The following is a 21,172-nucleotide window of genomic DNA, read 5'->3' as shown; positions in this document are numbered from 1 at the left end:
ACTTGAACCTGACCTTAAACAAGATATTTACTTAATTTCAACTATTACCGACTTAGCGTGCTTCACATACCATTCATTTCTTGCAGCACACTTATAGCTGCAGGACTCCACAGCTACAACAGTAAAATGCTGCTCACACAGTAATTTAATCCAACAGATGATGATGTAACCAATCTGATAAGATTTTGAACACAGGACTTTTACTTCTTCTAAACTGTAGTATTGATCTAAACTAATATAAATGTTCAGGTCAAAGCACCTTTTTGGATAACAAGCTTTATTTCATTACAAACCTTGTTTACATTAAAAGTCGGGGAACAACAAACGTCAGAGCAACAGAACAGCTACCAGTGTTTCAGTACAAACTCAAAGTAATAGTTGTAATAAATATTAAGAACAATAACAGACGGCAGAATTACAGTTAGTATATATAGAATAAAATAACTAAATATTTGACTTTGTGTGAACCAGAGTTACAGTTTGTGGGTCGACCCTGTCAGTTCAGAAAACTCCTCGCTGAGTTTTTAATCCGGACACGTTTCAATGCTTCTGGAAGCTGCTGACGAACCAGGATTGATTTCCTGCTCTGGGAGCTGTTCTTTAGGCCTCCAGCAGGGGCAGCGTCACACCAGAGGACAGACCTCTTTATACAACAGTTATAACAGAGAAGTGCAGCTGTAACTGCACCACCACATGGAAGAAATTCAGTTTTAACTTCTCTTATTTATCGGTGGAGGTGTTGTTTTTTTCTCTGTCTCAGGCAGGTTTACAGCTGAACAACATCTCAGTTACTCACGAGACTGATACCACTGTACAGTTTGCATGCCAAAACTCCACGACAAGCATGCTGTAGACGGGTGCGATGAACAAAGTGCGGGGCAGCTTCAGTAACGCTCGACTCAAACTAAATCACGTACAGTAACAGAAAAGGAACACGTGAGGTAACAGGTCACTTTCAGGATCCCCTTCGAAGGAAGAAGCCAGAGGAGAAGGCAACATTTCACCTTAAAATGGTCATTTTTTTAAATCAACGACTCACCGTCCGGAGCCTGAACCACCAGACAAAAACCTGCCCACTCCTGCAGCTGTCGCCCTCTCTGATACAACTGAAGTCCAGTTTAAACACCAGCATCAGATATCACATATCCACAATATCCTAAAAATGTGTCCCAGCATCGAGTGTGGCTGACAGAGAGGAAAACAGTTAGGAGAGCTAAAGTCTGAAGAAACTCCGTTGGTGCCTCTCATGCATTAATATTAAATCCAAATCACTAAATTAAACTTTAGTTTCTCTGTTAAACACCAAGATGGTCGTTCTGAGGCCATGACGCACGTTTTCCCAGCTGGACTCGAGAAACAAGCAGGTTTTGTGTTCGGGAGCAGAAACGTCATCTTCTACAGCTCATCTGATTATGCATGCTTGATTACAATGGTTCTGCTCAGCGGCTGATTTGTTCATTTTTTACATTTTTATTGGGAGAGACGCCACCAATAAGCAATGATTGAATTAAGTTACAATAACATTTTTAAAAAATATATTTAATCGGCTAAAAACTGGTGGAAACGCAAGCTGGTTCACTAGATAATAATAAGGTTCTGAGAATCTGGAAAGAACCAGTTCAAGAACAGTTGATTAAGTGGAAAAGGGGCCAAACGCTCGTCTAACACCTGGATGAGAACATATTACGTCTGCCACACCACAAATATGTTGTCTTTATTTTCTCTGAGTAGCCCCTAATAACATTTTCTGGTTGTTTTATCATCTTCTGGTCTTTTCAGAAATTTCTAGGTATTTTATTTTTCTAATACACTGCTGAGCTTAGGAGCACAAAGTGGGTCGACACTGATGCTACATGACGTCTGAAGCATAGTTATAATCTGAAGTCAGAGTTAAATTCACTGTATAAAGTCACACGCTGACTGTGTGTGAAGCAGCTGTTGAGGAGATATTTGGACTGTTTGAAAGAACAAAAGCAGAGCAGAAGGTTTCTCATTCAAAAGAGAAAGACAGACTTTTCTACACTATCCCACTGTCGTTTTATCTGCATGTACAGTTTGATGAGTTTATGTATATTTTCATATTGTTTAGCTGTTGTTAAATAGTTCTTCCATCATCTTCTGGTTACTCAGATCTTTTGTCAGGTACTCCAGGGTCAGAGCGGCGATAAGTGCACCTACATTTTTGGTGAAATATTCCCTTAAAGTCACTGTAATTTTAAGGTAAGGAAAAGAGTTCATCATTTCAGAAAGGAGCTTCTTAGCAACCAACACCACCACCATCAACAAGTCATTACAAAATAATAATGATTATAATAAGAGCGTAATAATAGAAAGAAGAGCTCAGGACCTAACTAACGGAGGAGAAATGATGATCTGGTCTGAACAGTCTACTGTAGAAACACAACACAACTGAATATAAATATGAACCAGCTCAACTCCATGTACAGTTACATCTACAGAGTCACCATGGCAACCACATGGCTCCAGGGAGGAGGGGGTGAGATCTGAACCGACATCATCATCCTAAAGAGTACAGGAGAGTGGAGCCAACATGGCTGCCGCCGACACCTCACCCCTTCTGACAACAGTCGGCTCTACTGTGTGTGATGTTAGATGTGACCTTTTTCATCTCGTTGGGAAGAACGTTTACAACTAGAACGCAGAACTGTTGGGCTGCGTCTTCGACAGAGGAAAGCTCTGAGTGCACACAGCATCTGAGGAGGAGAGGAAAGGAAGGAGAATCAGAGAGTAAGGAGAGAGCAGGCGGAGCAGGGAGGGTCCTACGCAGTCATTTCGATGGTTTGTGCGGCTGTGTGCCCGGGGCTGGTGGAGTTAGCGCCCTCTGGCAGTGTGTTGGTGGTACTGCGGCTCCGGACGCCGTCTGTGGAGCCCACGCTGGAGGCCGAGTGAGTCCTGGAGCGAACCAGCCGGGTCATACCAGCTGTGGGCACTGGGGGGGCGACAGAGACATGGATGTGTCACAGAAATCATCAGTGTGCAGCTGTTTGACGTGTGTGTGCGTCCTGGTTGTAGGACAGCTCATTGTCCAACCAGCGAGTGCTGATTTGAATCGTCCGCACTGTGACCGAGCAGCTGGATTCAAATCTGATGACGGTGAGTCTGAGGCTCCGTTCACACTGAAGCTCCAAACATGTTCTGTTCACTGTGAACATTTTTTTCCAGGACTCGAGAAAGCAAAACGCTCAAACTGAGGCGTCAAATCTGAATTTAGTAACGCACAATGATGAGGAAGCAACAGACGCTTCAGGATGGTCAAAGTAAAAATGTCGGCATTTTACACTACAGGAACTCAGCAACCTGTAACTTAAGGAACATTTCACCCCAAATTCTAAGTGCTATATAGCAGGCAACTGGACTTTTTCCTGGTTCTTGAAGCTGTTTCATCTCTCATCCAAGGTGTCGTTGGATGAGACAAAACGTGAACGTCTTCAAGAACCTGAAAAAAGTCCGGCATCAGTCATTAGGCCAAAAACAGATATAATGTTTTCTGTTATTGTTCCTCCTCTCGCAGCCGTCAGCTCGTCTTAATGTTGGATACAAGTTTGATCCGACAGCAGGAGCGAGCAGATCAAACTATGTGATCTGAGCAGCAGCCTGTGTGTCTGCAGTGTGAACGGAGCTGAAGTGTGGTGGCATGCAGCACAGCCGGCTGGTCACTCTCACTGCAGAGGGGAAGAAATCTGTGATCAGCTGATCAACAGCATGCAGACACACACACACACACACACACACACACACACACACACACACACAAAGACAGACAAGAGGAGGGGGTAACAGAAGAAGCACCGATGAAGATGGAGGTGAGGAGGGTTTAAGATTCTGGTTGAAATCCTGATACCTGATTGGCTGCTGAGGTGGTTTAATACAACATGAGGGACTGGAGGAAACAAAGACAAAGAGAGAGAGGAAGAACAAGAGCATACACTGCTGTGAGGTGAACACAGCAAACTGCTACTTACAGTACAGTTAGTGAGGCAGGCTGTAGACACACACACACACACACACACACACACACACACCTTTTCAACGAGCGGCTGCTTTAAAATGATCTACTCCCGTAAAGAGGACTGCAAGCAGCATTGTTGACTTGTTGCAGCTGCAGTGATTTTTTTTTTTCTTTACTGAATTTCATAAATTATCACAACACAAACAAAAAGAATAAAAACTACTAAACTGAAATAACATAAAGAAAATGTCATCATTACAGACATAATTCAGTGGTCAGGACATTTAACAGCATCATGTTAACACCGGGACAGAAACATGGGAGGGACACAGACCAACAGGAAGTCAAACTTGGACACGTGTAAACGATGTATAGTCTCTCAATGATCACTAACGGCTTTCTTTTCAATTTTGTGGTGTTTTGTGACATTTCTGGGCATCAACCTTCGGAGCAGTGGCCCCGAGCCAATAACATCGCACAGGGTGTGAGGGTGGGTCTCTAGAGGAGTCACGCCCCTTCCGGCGGACCACTATGGATCTTGCAGTTTCCAGCATTTGCAAAGAGACATCAGGAGATCCTCACTGTACATGCTGGGATTTGTGTTGGGCTTGGAACAATCAATAACTCACTCGTCACTCAACGATTGACGAACAATAAATACTTTTTTTAACTCCCAGAAAAAGTCACCTACCGCTAGGGGGCGCAATCGGACGACTGTTAATTATCCACAATCACACGAGCCTGGTATGTATGTGTATGAAAAAGGGGAAAATGAATGATGTATAACGTTACTCACTGTAGCCCATCCCCTGCACAAAATACTTGAAGGCCTCTGCTAGTTTTCCAGGCTGAGGAAAGAAAGAACACATTTCAGCTGGACTGGCTGATGATGCTTTATATTTAAAAAGCAATGTGGAAAAACACTTCATCTGACTGTAGTTTAAGATTTCTTTGCTTCGACTCACCTGCACCACCTGAGGAAGTCCTCCACAGTCTGCCATCTAGTGGAGAGACAATAATACAGCATGTGGTGAGAACACAAACTGCTGCCAGACGGTACGATGACAACTCAAACTTGTTTTCAAATGAATACGACTTTTACACCAAAGTTAGTGTCTACAGTGTATGCAGGTTTTATAAACGCAGGTAAAAATAGGCAATTAACTCCTTTCACATTGCCAGTGGACGCGTTTGCCTTTCTGTTTGTTTTATTTTCCTCGTGTCTCACGTTCATCATCTCGAACGCAACGGAAAACAAGGAACTTAAAAAACACAGAAGGGTCATTACGTCACTGAGTCTTGCTTTGGGTCCAGACTGACAGCCGACAGCTGTACTGAAGTCTGGGAGACGCATCAAGAAACACTCTTAAACCCAACATCTCTACGTCTTCTATATGACTTCTGATGAAGAAAGGCCTCCAGAAAATAAAAGACCACACACCAGAGAGTACGTTAACCACTGATATTTTTTTTTTATTGACACATTGTTCGTCCCTTGATTTTGTTTGCAACAGTCTCCTGATTGCAGTGCAAGTGCAGTCTCATCGACGATGTTTTTTAATACCTTCAACTGCAGTCTCTCTTTCAACCTCAGTGCCAATGAGAGATGGACGGAAAAGTATTAACAAGCCAGCGGCCTGAACTTCAACGCACGTCATATCATTACGCTTGAAGAGTGCCGATTATTAGCATGTTCACATTACAGCCGATCCGAGGCGGAGACGATAAATACCCGTGACTACTGCACAGTGAGCCGGGAGTGAATGCAGATTGTACACATTCACATTGAAGACAATGGGCAGATGTTAGCGGGTGTTAGAGGTATTAGCTTTAGTTTTTGTGATTGACCCACGACCAAAACTGAAAACACATGCTAAACACAATATCACACCCAAGTTCACTGACAGATGAGTTGATACACGCGGGAAGAGGAGCAGTTGAGATTCAGTTCGTTGCCTCTTCAGTAGATTTCAGGTGTGTGTTTTACTGCCACTGCACCGTCTTTAAGGAGGGGCTGCTCCGTTACTCCCCTCACTGTGGACTGACTGCTCAGCTGTACCGACACAATAAATCAACCCACAGTAACTGTCCAGGACAGACAGACAGACAGACAGACAGACAGGTACCTTGAGCAGGGTGGTCTTGGTAGGATTCAGTCTGGAGTTACATTCAACCTGCAGAGCAAAGCAGCGCACACACACACACACACACACACACACACACATTATGTATATTTATAAGAATGTGATGTCACATACTGGCTGTTGTCATGGAAACTGGGCAGACACTCACCACGACATCAACAGCAGGCGACGTGTCTCCAACTACCAGCAGAGTGGGACACCTGACACACACACACACACACACACACACACACACACACACAGTCAGACACGAGGTAGCAGTGTGTGTCAGTAGATAATTATATTTGTTGAATACAGTAAATGAAAGAAAGAACAGATGATACCTGAGTGTGGTGACTGTGTTTTCATTCAGACCAGGGACCGGCCGCTCCATCTGCAACTCAGTACGGCTGACACACACACACACACACACACACACACACACACACTTAAATACATGTACAGACTTCATGTCCTCCAGAACAGTGGAGGGTGTAAACAACTGGGATCTCGGGGCTTCCAGAGACTAAGATTAACCCAGACAAGCTGTATGGAGCTATTTTATGTTCCTTTTAGCTGTAATATTGGTCCCAAATATCGATTTTCAGTCTCTTTGATTTCTAATAATCAGTATCAGTATCAGCCTCTGACATTTTTATGATCCTATTTAGAGTCAAGGACGGGGAGACATCAACCACCGTCCCCTTAAAAAGTCTCAAAGTCAACTGGAGGAGCAAGCCAGCGTTGAGCCGCAGCCCCACGGAGGAGCTCCATTTCCTGCACTCTTTACCAGTCTTTTGCCTCTTTGTCAGTGCAGACGATGCAAAGCCTCCTTCCTTCGAATTTTGGAAGTTGATTACCATGGCAACAGCTGAAGCTTTGAAGCATTTTGTAAGTAATTCCTAAAAATATCTACTATGATTCGAGAGCTAACACGAGTGCTTGGAGAGCAGCCACATGAGCCCAGAGTGCGGTCATCTACCTGTCGTAGCTGTTGTAGAACATGGCCAAGTTATCCTGCGGTATGTCCTGAGAGATGTGGAGTCTGTACGTCTGGATGATCTCCTTATTCTCTGTTAACTCCTCCTGCAGCCACACACACACAGACACACACACACACACACACACAAAGATAGTTAACAGTTCAGTGGAGACTATAAAGCTATAGTTCCTCTAAAAGCCGTTATTTCTCCATCTGTCTGTCCTCACAGTACTGAAGTGGTGTCCCATGATCGTGTCGACCAGGTTGCTCGTCCAGCCGCTCAGCTGCAGGAAACAAAAAACATGTGTTAAGGTCTCTAATCAAAACAAGGAAAACAAAAGATAGTGTCGTGAGGTAGCGAAGTGATGGATCATGGGAATTGTTGTCGTCATTGCTGAACATTTTTTTTTATTATTGTTGAAAATCTATCTGACGCGACTCTGACAGAAATGTTCACAGATAACGTATTTAAGGGGCACTACGTAGTTTTGGAGAAGAAATTCAAACTCAGAATTTGAATATTTACAATATTAATGAGGTAATAATACAAACTCAGAAATATTTATCTCTTCCATAAGTGAATAAAAAAGCTGTTCTCAGAGGAAAATAAGGTCCCAGAACACTGTTTGAAGCTAGAAAGGTGGCAGGGTCCGCCACTTCTATTAAGCAGAAGTTTGGTTTTGCTGCACAGTAAGAGATTCACAGTCATGTGCAGCGTTTTTGCTACAAAAACACAAGAGCTCTCATCCCAGTGTGCTGTCAGCGATTTCTATGGACACGTGTGGCACAATATTCAAAAGCGACAGCCCTGCGCCTGCTCGACAGCAGTCTACTCACTTCATGGGCCAGTTTTATTGTAAAAAAACAAAGAACAAATAACACAAGCCATGTTTAAACAAGTACTACAGCCGAGATCAGCAAGACCACTCCTGGTAGCTGTTCATTATAGCCTGAACTTTTTTATCAGCCATATTGGCTGTCAACAAATAATAATGTAAGTACACAACACAACAAGATATAAAACAAAGATATAGTCGTGTGTAAGAGAGAGACACCTTAGAGGCAGCCCAGTCCATCCAGCCCTTGGCACAGGGGTCGATGTTGATCAGAACTAAACCCTCCACCAGACTGGGTTCATTCAGCTGAAACAGAACATCAAGCATCACAATCACCAACACCATCATCATCATCATCATTATTCTGATCAACGTCACCGAGCCAGCAGCAGGAGGAAGTGGTGTGACAGAAAGAAGAAGTTGGGGTTGAGTGGATTTACTCACAGCCAGTTTGGTGAGGATGTAGGCTCCAGCTCCAACGCCGATACCAATCACACTCTTCACCCTGATAACACACACACACACACACACACACACACACACACACACCAGGATGAACTAACTGTCCATCTGGAAGTGCCACTAAAACAACGATCAGATGTTGCAAAGCAGACAGCACACTTACTGAAGCTGTGTCAGGACAGACGGCAGCATCTCAGCCAGCTCATCCATGGAGGGGTACTGGTACCTGCACACACACACAACCGCCGTTGAACAACAAAAGTAGAAGAAGAAGACAACGACACAATAACGGAAGACAAAGAAGAAGACAAGCGATGAATCAGAGCATCACGTCTGCCTGATGTTGCTGACCTGCTCAGACTGTGTTTATTTCATCATTTCTCCTGATTTCTGTGCTTCTACCGTTGTAACGAACTCGTACCGAACCGTAACTTCTGTGTACCGTTACACACTTAACAGTAACACATTGGAGTGAGTGTGTATGGAAACAGAGGATGCTGAGGTTGCTGTTTTCAGTGTGTGTTTTACCCGGTGGGGAACTGAGGAGCGTTCTCCTGCTGTCCTGGAGCATCAACATGCAGAACGGAGAAATGCTGCGTCACTTCCTGCATGTCCTCGTAGTTAAACAGGCTGTTGAAACAAGACTTATCTACACACACACACACACACACACACACACACACAATAGATGCTTTAAGTCCTTGTTTATATATTTTGTTTGTCTGTACTGTATCTGTTGTACATGTACTGTATGGTAACTGTGAATGTGTGTGTGCATGTTAGTTTACTCACGATTGAGTCCAATGTCATGGTAGGTGAGGATTGTGGGTCGGTTGCCCTTAGCAACTCCCCTCATGGTAACGTGCAGCACACCATGGGCTGTCTCCACATCGTGCTCCTGAGCAACACATCAAACAACAAATTAACATCCTCCTGTCAGCGCCAACGACAAACACCACAACAGGAAGTGAACTCATTCAGCACATTTCATTCTGTACATCAACCAGGAGGGTTTCTCCAGTCCAACCTCCATTTTAGCACAATTAGCAGTAAAACATCATCCTGATATCACAGAGAGTCTGTGAAACATCTGAACACACAACACAATCTGACACATCACATTCATTTAGTCAGAAATCATCAGCAGAGTGGAAGCAGATGCTTCATCACCTTCATGCTTGTTTGTATTTCCAACAAGCACATGAATGCATCACTTGATAATTTTGGGACACGGTTCAGCTGGATCGGTTTAGGAATCAGAATGTGGAATGATGTGATTTCATGAAAAACAGTCGTCCTGTCACCACTCAGAGAAAAACACACAGTGGGGTCTGAGACGGCCAGCTGAGATGATTTTAATATTGTTTTGTTTTAAATCACAAATCATCAGTGTGAGTGAAAAGTTGAATCTTTCAAAAATGTCCATGAATGTCAGAATATCTCAGTATCTGGTTCGTCCTCCTTCATGCCCTCGAGCTGCATGGACTCCACAAGTGAGTGCAGAACCTGCTGACTCATGTTACCCCAGCATGATGTGACAGGGGTCCACAAAGCTTCTTGTTTGGTTTTCTCAGTCTTCAAGTGCCCCCCAATGGTGCTGAGGTCCGGTGACTGTGGAGGACAGTCCAGGACAGTCAGGACTCCTCGGTCTTCTCTGGTCTTTGAGGTGTGTTTGGGCTCCACAAACATCAAACCAGAGGGTGGAGCGTGTCTCTGAAGGATGGAGTGGTGCTTCTCCTCGGTCAGTTCTGTGCAGGAGTCTGAAAACATCTTCCAGCACCATGTTTCACTGTGGCTTTGAAACACTGTGGTGTCGTTCTGTCTCCTGTCCGCCTCCTTACATACACCCTTCTGCTACTGACACTAATCCATCACTGGGATTCATCAGTAAATACACTCTTTTTATTGTATTTCTGAGCCCAACTCAAGCGTTTGTCCTTGTTTCCCTCCTGAGAAGTGGTTTAGAAACGTCTCCTCGTCCTCTGAGACACCACAGGACAGCCTTCTCCTGACAGGACGACTGCTGATTGATTATTTAATAAATTCTGTATCTGTGGTGAAGTTTTTTTTTTAGTGAACGGAGCTTGATGTATTAATCTTCTGATGGTGTGGTCACTTTGGCTCTGCCTGATCGTGCTGTGGATACAACTGATCCAGTTTCAGGAAGCTCCTCTTCCCTGAGATTTGACAGCTTCACTCTTTGAATCCTCAAACTTTCTGATTATTTGCCACTAGTAGAAATGTTCGATGTTTTCAATGGTCTCAGACTTTTGGACCCCACTGTACACAGTTTGTCACCAATCTCCATACCTGGATGTTTGTCTTGATTTCTAATCTACTGTTTGAGTTTTAAACTGCTGGCTGTCAGAACCACAGAACATTTGTAAGTGATCTGTTAACTACTCCCAAACCAGGACTTGATATTTTATTCATGCTGCTCATTGAAGGAGCCTCCCAGATGAGCTGAGAACGCTGACACATCATCACCTCTGCGTCTCTGTAAAATGTTACCAGTGGTCGGCAGAAAGGCAAAAACTAAAAACTGGAACCCAAAGACGTGAACAATGGAGGGAGATAACTCTAAGGACATTATTAAATTACTCATTTGTAGAGTGAGAAGTGTTTATTGCACTTTGTTTTGTCCTTTTCTTCCTTAAAGAAGCACTATGTAATTTTGGGTTAGAAATTTTAATCAGAAGAGAAAAAATCTTGACTGATATATTCTGATGACTGAACAAACTGAATAAACAAACTGTCCTCAAAGGACAACACAATTTCATAGTGTCTTACTTGCTTCACACAGTGTTTCGAGGACCTTGTTTCCCTCTTGGGACTGTTTGTTTTTGTTTAAATATTACATTTCTGCATTTAAATGTATTTTCCAAAACGTTTCTTTCTTCTGTTTTTAAGCTTTGTTGATTTTCTCATTTGACCTTTTATGTCTTTCTCTGTACTTTAACGTAAAGTGTAATAGATAAAATGTTGTTGTCACTTCATCATACAACTGCAACACAACACAAACAGGTCAGCAGGTACAGCACTTTTCTGTCTGTCAGCTAACAGCAAGATGAGCAGGCTAACTCTACCTAATTGGCTAAAAGGCTGACTCCTGGACGCTAGTAGCTGGCAAAGTGTGACTCAGCAGAGCAGGCTAATGAATGGCTAACTGGCTAACTCACCACCCCAACTCCTAAAGAACAGGAGATCTGATGCAAATCCAGAGAGTCAGACATCCTGACAGAGGAGGAGGACGAGGGAGAGTTTCAGGAGGAAGAGAGAAGAAGAAGGATTCATCAACAGAGTAGGAAAGAGTTAATATTAAAGAGAAGAGACGGACAGAAGAAAGAGACGGAGGACAGCAGGGCTGTCGTCCTTCAGCCTGTGATTAGATCAAGGGGAATAATCTCTGTAGTAATTGGCTGAGAGCAGGAAGGTCTTAAGGTCTAAACAGCCAATCACTTGTTGCCCTTTGTCCAAGCTTTATCACTCCTTCCCTCCATCCCCTCCTCTGCTCTTAATCTTCCTCTCTTCTGTTCGTTCCATCAGACTTCACAGGCAATTACAAAAAAATCATAAAACATGAATTACTAATTACAGCTGCTGAGTCATTTGAGATTTGCATGCTGCGTTTTGATTAAATGTTTTCTCCCTCACAGTTCAGACTGCCTGATACGTGGTGGTGATAATTTACAGCACTGAAATGAGTTTCCATACGTACAGTAGACAAACAGGGGCAGACTGATGGACGTCAGACAGACGTGTAACACTCGCTGCGCAAAGTTTTGGGGTTTTTTAACATTTGAAAGAGTTAATTAAGGGTTTGCCGTGGTGATGACATTTTCCCACCGACTAATAGACGGTGGAAGTAACTAATTACAACTACTCAAATTACTGTAATTCAGCCATTTTTTGTAATCTTCTTAGTTACTTTTAAAATCATAACTGAGTTCTGGGAATTTGATATATATCTACACCTTTCATCTTATTAAAATGTCCGGACAAAAACACAAAACTGTGCAGCAGGTCCAGGTTTGAAGGGAAGAACACGACCACTGAGCAGAACAGAACAGACGTTCATGTAGCCTGAACAGAAACCTCTGCTATTAATATGAACTAATACTTTAGAAGTGTTTGAGAAGAATACTTTGTACTTTTACTAAAGTATTACTTAAATACCAGTAGTTTTTCTTGTAATGTAGTAATATTTAAGTAACGTAACTGTGTTTGTACTTTTAAAACATTTTAAACATGTCTGGGAGCAGTTTTATTCAGTCTGTGGGCGTAATGGAGCAAGAAGGAGCTGTTAGAGAAGAGCTGCAGGTGACAGGCTGCACACTTCTCAGTGAAGTAACCAACTCCTTTTCCTTTTGACAACAAATCCACCACCATCATCTTGTTAGTCGACTGTCCTTGTTCTCGTCACAGTACAAGTTAAATGTTACTCTGTGCTGTGACTCTGCTGCTGCATGGAGTTACACCTGCGGCGGGTAACAACTCTGACGTCTGTCGTGCGTTGGGGGCGGAGGGTGAGTACTATAATCAGTGAATGCCTGACCACAATGTAACACCGGTGACACTCAACACATAACCATAGTTTTACATATGAAGGATTTTTTTGAGAAGCCTTCTGAGAAAAAACCCCAAACATCATGTGTGGAAATCTGAATGACCTGGTGTTTTTCAGTTGACTGAATTGCCAGGATGATTGAGAGGAGCAGACAGGGAGGCAGAGCTGCTCCTCTGCGCTCTCATTTAAAATAGCTCTGATCAGAGGCATTGATGCAAACTGACATGCTGTACTGATGTCAGTCCCATGAGTCCTGCTGATCGATATCTGTGTGTGGAGCTGATGGTCATCCAGCTTACTTCAGTTTTCCTCACACGTCTCATGAATATGATTGTTTGAGCCATTTGTCTCTATGTTTCCTAACCTCTAAAAAACATATTTCCCTCTCTCGTCTTTGTGACAAGCTGCTCTGAGGATTTACCAAAAAGCAAACATGCAATGTGATGATCAATAAATGATTATAACACCAACTGATGTAATTCGTCTTGTGGTCAGACAGTGTGGGCAGTCTAATGGTGGAATAAGTACTCAGATCTTCTACTGAAGTAAAAGTAGCATTACCAGTGTAGAAAAAATATGTAAAAATACAGTATTAGCACCAAACTCTAGTAATGTTTATATCATTGGATTATATGATGCATTAATGTGTTCTTCACTTTAATGCTAAATCTGAAAAAGGAGGAGATAATTGAAATTACTTTAGATACTGCTGATTAGTGCAGTTCAAAGTCAAGACATAGTATTAAAATATTACACTGGTAAAAGTGCAAGACACCCATATAAAAAGTACTTGAGTAACGTCTTAAAGTATCTGATATTAAAGATCTGATTTTGGGCCAATAAAGCAAATTAATTCAAAAGTGCTACTTTGGCTCTGACTGTGAAGGTCTGATGTGTTGGTGCTGAACTCACCTGACAGTCAAAGTCCTGGAGATTTCTCCCATTCTGAAGAGACACAGAGAAATTATTTAATCATCATTGTTATGAAATTAGTTCATCCAGAATTTAGAGTATCCAGGATATAATTTAAATTTTATCAGAAGGGACTTTTGTTGAATATTCCTCTAGTCATGTGGTATCGGATATTTTGAAAACAACTGAGGATCTGTGTCAAAATTACGTTTTTAAAATCTGTTCTTCAGGCAGCAGGAAGCTTGACCTGTTAATCAAGTATCACATCCAGCTTTGTCAGCAGCATGTGAGCGCAGGTCATGAGCCCAGCTCACCCCACCCCCTCACCTGTCCTGTCAGGAGCGGTTTGATCTCAGTCAGCTGGACGTCGTGAAGCTCCTCCATCATAGGGACGCTTTACTGGCAATCAACCTGACAGGACACGCCTTCCAGACAGGCAGACGGATTAACAACACAAACAAGGAGACAGAAAGACGCAGGGTTAGACAGAGTCACTTAGATAATGCTATTAAAATATCACAGGTCAGTATCTGTCTACCTGCTAATGTAATGTTACAGTTTAAATGTTCACTGGTGTGAAAAGGCTTTATTACAGTTAATGAAGCAATGTTGTGAATTTATGAGAGTCTATGTAGATAAGAAATCAATTAAATACAGCTGACATTATTAGAGCCCAGCCCACTGATATATTGGATCATGACAGGCCCCATATGTGCCCATGTGAAAAGTTTCTTTTTAGAGACTATGAGGCAGAAGAGATGCACGGGATCATTAATAATTGATAATCATGTCATCTGCTAATCATGAACCAAATCTCATTTTCTGCCCCACAAGGTAAATGATTATTGTAAATTGAATCACACAATGGCAGCATTAAGACACACATCAGACGTCTCTGATCACACAGACCCCTGAGGCACTCGGCTCGGTCATGTCAGTCATGATGATCTGGAGTCTGGTATAAAATAGAGATGACACATGATGATGAACATGTGGGTTGTCAGCAAACCTGAACGCTATTTTTTTTTCTGTTTTGCAGAGATGAGACACAGATAAGTACAGGGAGTGGATTTATGTAGGTCAGAATGGCCCAAAGGAAGTTGGGTTTTTCCTGCCAGTAGAAAATGTAGGAAGCAGTAGTTTTGTCAAAAGTATCGAAATAGCGATAAATAATACTACTGAATATTTTAAACAGTTTCAATACTCAATTTTCAGTATCAACACTCCAGTACTAGCTGCGTTTTTTCGTTCTCCTCTCTCGACATATGCACCGCTGTAGTGCCTACATAGTCGCACCTCCTCCACAAGTAAATAAACTAATACCCCTATTCCACTGGTCAAAAGTCCCATTTAAACCCGCTCAGATCAGGCTTTTGTGTGCAATGGGAATGTGAGAACTCTGCATTTACACCCGGGTCAACTGACTCTGCTGTAGACTCGGATTTTTATCACCTCGGCTCGGTTCAGCTCGGCATTGATCGAAACGTAAGTCCACGCTAAATTCTGACGTATTTCCTGCAATGTGAAGTGATGACACGTTATCAACATCAGGTGGTGGCGCGTAAATATGGAAGGAATTTGGGATGCGGTCTGTTGTTGTTTTCTCTTCTGTTGCAACTGATTCCAGCACAGTCGTGACGTGAATTATGATGTGAATTGTGATGTGAATTGTGACATAAGTGACGTACAACGTGACGCTTCAGATAAAAATCACAGAAGGGCTGCCTTGCCTGCGGGAAGTGGGAATGGGGTCGATAGGTGTTTTTTTTTTTTGTTTAAAAAAACCTGCGTAGACCCGCTAATTTTGGTGGAAAAGTGGCATTAGATGCTGCTGTGCTTAACTTAACTTTTAATTAAAATCAGAAATTTAACTTCCTCAATATTGTGGCAATTTTTTCCTTGTGTTATTGAATAGGATATTGAATAATGATATTTTTCACGGTACTGTATTCATGTCACTGCAGCAGCTTCAGTCCTCCGTTAGCGTCATACAGGATACGTTCAGGGACAGTACTGCGTGTACATCATGCATTCTGGCAGTCCCTAAGAGTCCAATACACATTCACCATAGTTACATACATAAGAACTAACCAAATGGACTGTTGAGAAAAGTGCAGCTGTATTGATTCTGTTCCATCAGACACACGTGACCCAGGTTTGCGTGGAACAACCTTGTGTAGACGAGATGTAGGAAATCCAAAAATTCAGATAAAAATCAGATACAATCATGAGTTTAACTGCACTGATGAATTTAAACGTCTGACATTTGTTTTTTATTTTAGATATTTACCAACTGTGTGGTACCTGACAGCAGCCTGGCCACACTGACAACAGATTATCTGAGTCAAAAATAAGATTATATTGTTTTAAACTGTCTGTCTGTCTGTCTGTCTGTCTGTCTGTCTGTCTGTCTGTCTCTTCGGGGCGCTACCTGTGAGGTCTGTCAAACTGTGTTATCCAACTGTGTGAATCTAATGGAAACAGCCAGTGATCTCTCATTGGCAGGAGGCCATCGGGTTATGCGCGCGCGTGTGTGTGTGTGCATGTGTGTGTGTGTGCGTGTGTGTGTGTGCGTGTGTGTGCGTGTGTGTGTGTGGGCAGACAGGTTGGGTAACAGTGTTTCAGCAGAGTGGTTTGGATGGATGTTGAGCTTCCTGTGGGCTATCTGGCTCCGACCCAAACAGATAACTAACTCTCTGACTGACTGTGAAGCTGCACCAACCAGCAAGAGACCGTGAGATGAACTGATGGAATAAAATCCAACATCAATTGTACATAACTGTATTTCATCATCAGTCATAAATTGTATTTTTGCTTTTGTTTACTATTACTGGATATTATTGAGGCAGCACAGTGTTCGGATAAATGCAGTGAGTCCAGACAACCAGAAAACACAGGAGAGAGTGATTATCAGGGCAGATATTCAACTTTCTTTTTATTGTCTTTATCTGTGTTTTTGTTGTTTGATTGCTGTGGTCCAGCACACAACACTATCTGATTGGTTGCACATCACAAATAATAGCCTATCAACACCAAATATTCTAAATCTGCAAAGCAACTAATGTTATCAAATAAATGAAGTGGAGAGGAAATAGAAAGTGGGAGAAAATGGAAATACTCAAGTTAAGTACCGCAAAATTGTACAACACTAAATTGTAGTTAGTAGTTAGACAATTAAATAGCTCTGCATCACCGATGTCAGACTCTTATCTCAGTGTGTAGGCCATCACTCATTCATTGATCTTGTTTTTTGTTTTGCTAATGAGCAACTACATAACAGACAAAGGATGATCAGAAACCTGGAGCAGGCGTTCACATGTCACGACATCCAGCTAATTATACAGCAGGTCTGAACGATGTGCAAAAAGAATAATATTGTGATTATTTTGACAGATGTTCCAATTGTGATCTGAGTAACGTTAAAATCATTTCATGCTCATGTGCATACCATAGCACTGGGACATTTTGTGATTTTTGTAATATTTTTAATTAATTGTGCCCTAATATAGCAAGAATAAAACAAGAATGTGGTGTCAGATGTGTAAAATATAAACCAGGATACTCCAAAAACCTGATGTCAACATGCTCAAAACGTACAGTTCATCTGCATGCAGATGATCATCAAACTGGACAATGACAATGATCGGGCGTTCTTGGTAGGGGTAAGACCGATTATCGGCCCTGTCCGGTTATCGGTGCCGATATTCACCATTTTTCCAAGTATCGTTTTTATGAGCTGTATTTCGCAGCCTGATGATGAAGCCTGATCCTCCGAGCACACTTTAATCTACATTCTTGAATCACACCACGTGTTCCTTGTTCTGTGGACTAAAATAAACAGAAGAAGAGATGTTTGTCTTGTCGTGTCATTATAGGCTACATTATAGAAGATATAGGTCTGTTGTGTTTCATATGACTGAGCCTACAATTAAAAATATTTATTCTTATCTCATGATGTATCAGACTGTGATCCTCTGTCTGCCTGCTCATCTCTGAGTCCAAGCACATTCGTTTATTTACACAGATCTCGGCTGTTTCATTGTTCTATAGAGGCTATTTGGGCGTTTTGTTGCGAGTAACTAAAAGTAGTGTAATAAGTAATATATTACTCTACACAGACGGTAATATTGTAGTGTATTATATTACTTTAAAATGAAGGTAACTAGTTATATGTAATATACTGCATTTTGAAAGTAACGCTGGTAGTATCAGCAGCTAATACGCCCAGGTTTCATGTCATGTTGACCTGAACATGATCACATCCGAGACATTGATCTTCATGTAGAGATCAAACTCACTGAAACTGAACATCTGAACGGAAACAGCAGACGTCACCTTCTTCTCTGGTAGTTAATCAATCAGACAATCAGACGTTTTCTGACATTCTTTCAGATTCACTTCATTTAACTGACAAACAGATCGACCCTGATCGATACTTGAAGCTGTGATCTGAGGTTGTGTTGTCCATGTTGTACCGAGTGTACCGATGCTCCTGTCTCTGCTGTCCGCCCACACACACACACACACGCACGCACACACACACACACACACACACACACACACGCACACACACAGTCTCTGCAGACGAGCTAACGGTTGATGAATATAATTAATGAGTCTAATTAATGAGCCCGGATGCTAACATAAGCCCCAGACTGACAGCTGGGGGCTTAGCAACCGTTACTATGGGAGACGTTTCACCTCGGTAGTGACACACACACACACACACACACACACGCACGCACACACACCTGTAACCAAACACACCATCGCCATAGCAGAGCCTCACAAGGCAAGAACCTCGTTTTTTCTCCGAGCTAACTTGGTTCCCGTGCGTTTCCGTTAACACGACCGTTAGCCCGAAAGCACACTCACGCGTTAGCGGGCTAATGAGCTAACTAGCCGTTAACCAGGTTAGTGAGATAGTTAGTTAGTAGCGGCCGTTAACGAAGCGACTGAGACGAGCGTTAGCTACTCACCGACAGCCGTTAGCTCCGGAAGCTAATGCAGTGGCCGCTGTAATCCGACTGGTCGGCTGGTTACTGCGGTAACGGCGGAGCGGAGCTGGTCGCGAGCCTCCTCTCGTCAGACTGGACTCGCTGTGAGCGGCACGCGGACGGTCAGGGGGGCGGGGCTACGTCAACGTAAACAACAGGTCGTTGGTTGAGCGGCGGGTCACGAGGTCAGACAGCACGAGGAACAGGTGTCAGCTGTGGGACGAGCTCGGCACAGACAGCGTCACAGATCAATGTTTTATATTTCATATGATTATTTTAAAATAATGATACATCTTTGATGGGGGGCGGGGTTATGACTTCAGGGGGGAACTAGATCTAAAAGTTCTGGAAACACTCAGAAGTTCTTCTGGATCAGTTCTTGGTGTAAAACTGTGGAACACATTTAATGTAAAATGTACAAAAACATAATTTTCACAAGGTTCAGGGATGAAAAGTTTTAAAATTCACATGGGGATTATGATGGTTTTTGTACTCGTTAATTAATTAATTTATTTATTATTTTATTAATTTGTGTTTGCAGAAAGCAAAGTAGGTATGTTAATACATATGTATGTGTGTGTGTGTGTGTGTGTGTGTGTGTGTGTGTGTGTAAATATGTAGATGTGTGTGGTTTGAGGTCAGTGGATGCTGGAGAATACATTCTTAAATCATTATAACATATATCATTAATTATGGGAACATTACATGTTTATAGAAGACAAAAGAAATCAGCTATAATACATAAGATATTATGTTTGATTAATTAAATTATATTTTGCAGGACATATTTGGTTATAAATTATCTGTATTCGTATGTGTGTGTGTGTGTGTGTATAGATGGATCCTATAGATGTGCTTGAATAATATCCAGCCCTCAGGCCCGGCCACCACCACCATTCAAAAAAACAACCATCATATACAGTAGTGCTGTTTTTAACCGATTTATTGACGTGGTTATACAAACATGATATGCATGAACATTTTGATACACTGGTGTTATTAAAAGTGCACTGAAGAAATGCAGGATTTTTTTCTGCCTAAACAAACTAAATAAACAAACTGACCTTAAAGGACAACACAGTTTATACTGTTTCACTTTGAACTGCCTGTTTATTCAGATATTATGAGTTAATATTTCTCACTTTGTATTATTACCTCATTAATATTGTAAATGTTAAAATTCTGAGTTTGAATTTCTTCTCCAAAACTTCACAGTGGCCCTTTAAAGCTGAAAACATCTCGCAGGTGTCGGGTCAAATCAAATCAGTTTTATTTAAATATCCCAAAATCACAATCACATCGCCTCAGTGGGCTTTACAACGACATCCTCAGTAAGAGCCTCAGAGGAAGGATCCCTCTCCCAGAAAGTAACAAGGTCAAGTAACTTATATAAAGTATGTGAAGAGCGTCAGAAGAAGGAGGATCGAGCTGTGATTCTGTGTCTGTGTGTCGAGCTGCTGGACTGCATGAAGGTTTCTACACCTGCGGTGTCGATGATCAACAGTTCTGCAGTTGATATTTCCTTTTTGTTCCCCTCTGCTCAACACGTTTGGTTGGGTTTGTAGTTTCCACATGCATGTAGGAGTGATGCAAAGTTAACTCGTGATGAAGCCAGATGGAGCCGTTTGAATTCTAGTTTTCTGGCAGGAAGAGAAAAGAAACAGTCAGCAGTCCTGGCTGCGTTTCCATTTTAAAAACAAATCAGTGGCGTCTTCTGGCCGCGTGAACTCGATTACAGGACACGAAATGATACAAACTGCACTTTAATAATAAGTTAAAGGGGCACTGTGTCGGGGAAGAACCTCAAACTGAGAATTACAATATTTACAATATTAATGAGGTGATAATAACAAACTGTGTCTATCAGTGAATAAACAAGCTGCTCTCAGAGGAACATAAGGTCCCAGAACACTGTTTGAAGCTAGAGAGGTGGCAGGGTCCGCCACATGTAAACAAAGTAAAACTGTATAAACTGTGTTGTCCTTTAAGGTCAGTTTGTTTATTCAGTCATGAAACCAAAGAGATGAGCTAATGAAGATCTTTGTGTTTAACAAGTAAATACTTTTGATCTGTTGGAGGCACTAGATGCAAAGTCGAGGGGTTTACCAGTTGTTAGGGTTCACCCTCTGGGGACTAAGAATGGTGTGTCTAACCCATCTGATCTTTGTTGATGTTTCCCTCTGGACCACAGTCAGACTGATGGACTGACCACTGCTTCCAGCCCTACAGGCACAGCGCTTTCATGGCTAAAAGAGCTGGAAAATCCATATCTAGGCTTTGGTTCAGTGGTCAGTACTGCAGGGGGAGGGGTGATTACTGTAAC

The 21,172-nt window shown here is 42.3% G+C and overlaps 1 protein-coding gene across 2 annotated transcripts; it reads right to left on the bottom strand.

Annotated features, from left to right (window-relative positions):
* Window positions 1-715: 715 nt before the first annotated feature.
* LOC311265677 (protein NDRG3-like) lies at window positions 716-18,982 on the bottom strand. Of its 2 annotated transcripts, XM_084367583.1 has the most exons (17): window positions 18,832-18,982; window positions 14,180-14,277; window positions 13,853-13,885; window positions 9,166-9,271; window positions 8,902-9,022; window positions 8,537-8,599; window positions 8,356-8,416; window positions 8,131-8,217; window positions 7,303-7,359; window positions 7,076-7,179; window positions 6,438-6,503; window positions 6,263-6,314; window positions 6,097-6,144; window positions 4,936-4,971; window positions 4,767-4,818; window positions 3,863-3,901; window positions 716-2,950 (listed from the first exon to the last, which is right to left on the bottom strand). In XM_084367583.1, the coding sequence occupies exons 2-17, from the start codon at window positions 14,237-14,239 to the stop codon at window positions 2,781-2,783; spliced, it is 1,155 nt and encodes a 384-aa protein (XP_084223709.1). In that variant the 5' UTR covers window positions 14,240-14,277; window positions 18,832-18,982; the 3' UTR covers window positions 716-2,780. The 2 variants fall into 2 exon arrangements, with proteins under 2 accessions (XP_084223709.1, XP_084223710.1); XM_084367584.1 differs by lacking the exon at window positions 3,863-3,901 and having other exon boundaries at window positions 18,832-18,980.
* Between the last annotated feature and the right edge of the window lie 2,190 nt (window positions 18,983-21,172).

Source organism: Pagrus pagrus (genome assembly GCF_965226575.1).
Source record: "Pagrus pagrus genome assembly, chromosome: 11".
Classification (NCBI taxonomy): Eukaryota; Metazoa; Chordata; class Actinopteri; order Spariformes; family Sparidae; genus Pagrus; species Pagrus pagrus.
This window is presented reverse-complemented; position numbering and strand designations above follow the sequence as displayed.

Coding starts and splice junctions, on each gene's coding strand:
- LOC311265677 (XM_084367583.1), bottom strand. CDS start 14,239: ATGATGGAGGAGCTTCACGACGTCCAGCTGACTGAGATCAAACCGCTC. Junction 8,417..8,536: donor TCTGTCCTGACACAGCTTCA/GTAAGTGTGCTG, acceptor GTGTGTTATCAG/GGTGAAGAGTGTGATTGGTA. Junction 6,315..6,437: donor AACACAGTCACCACACTCAG/GTATCATCTGTT, acceptor TGTGTGTGTCAG/GTGTCCCACTCTGCTGGTAG.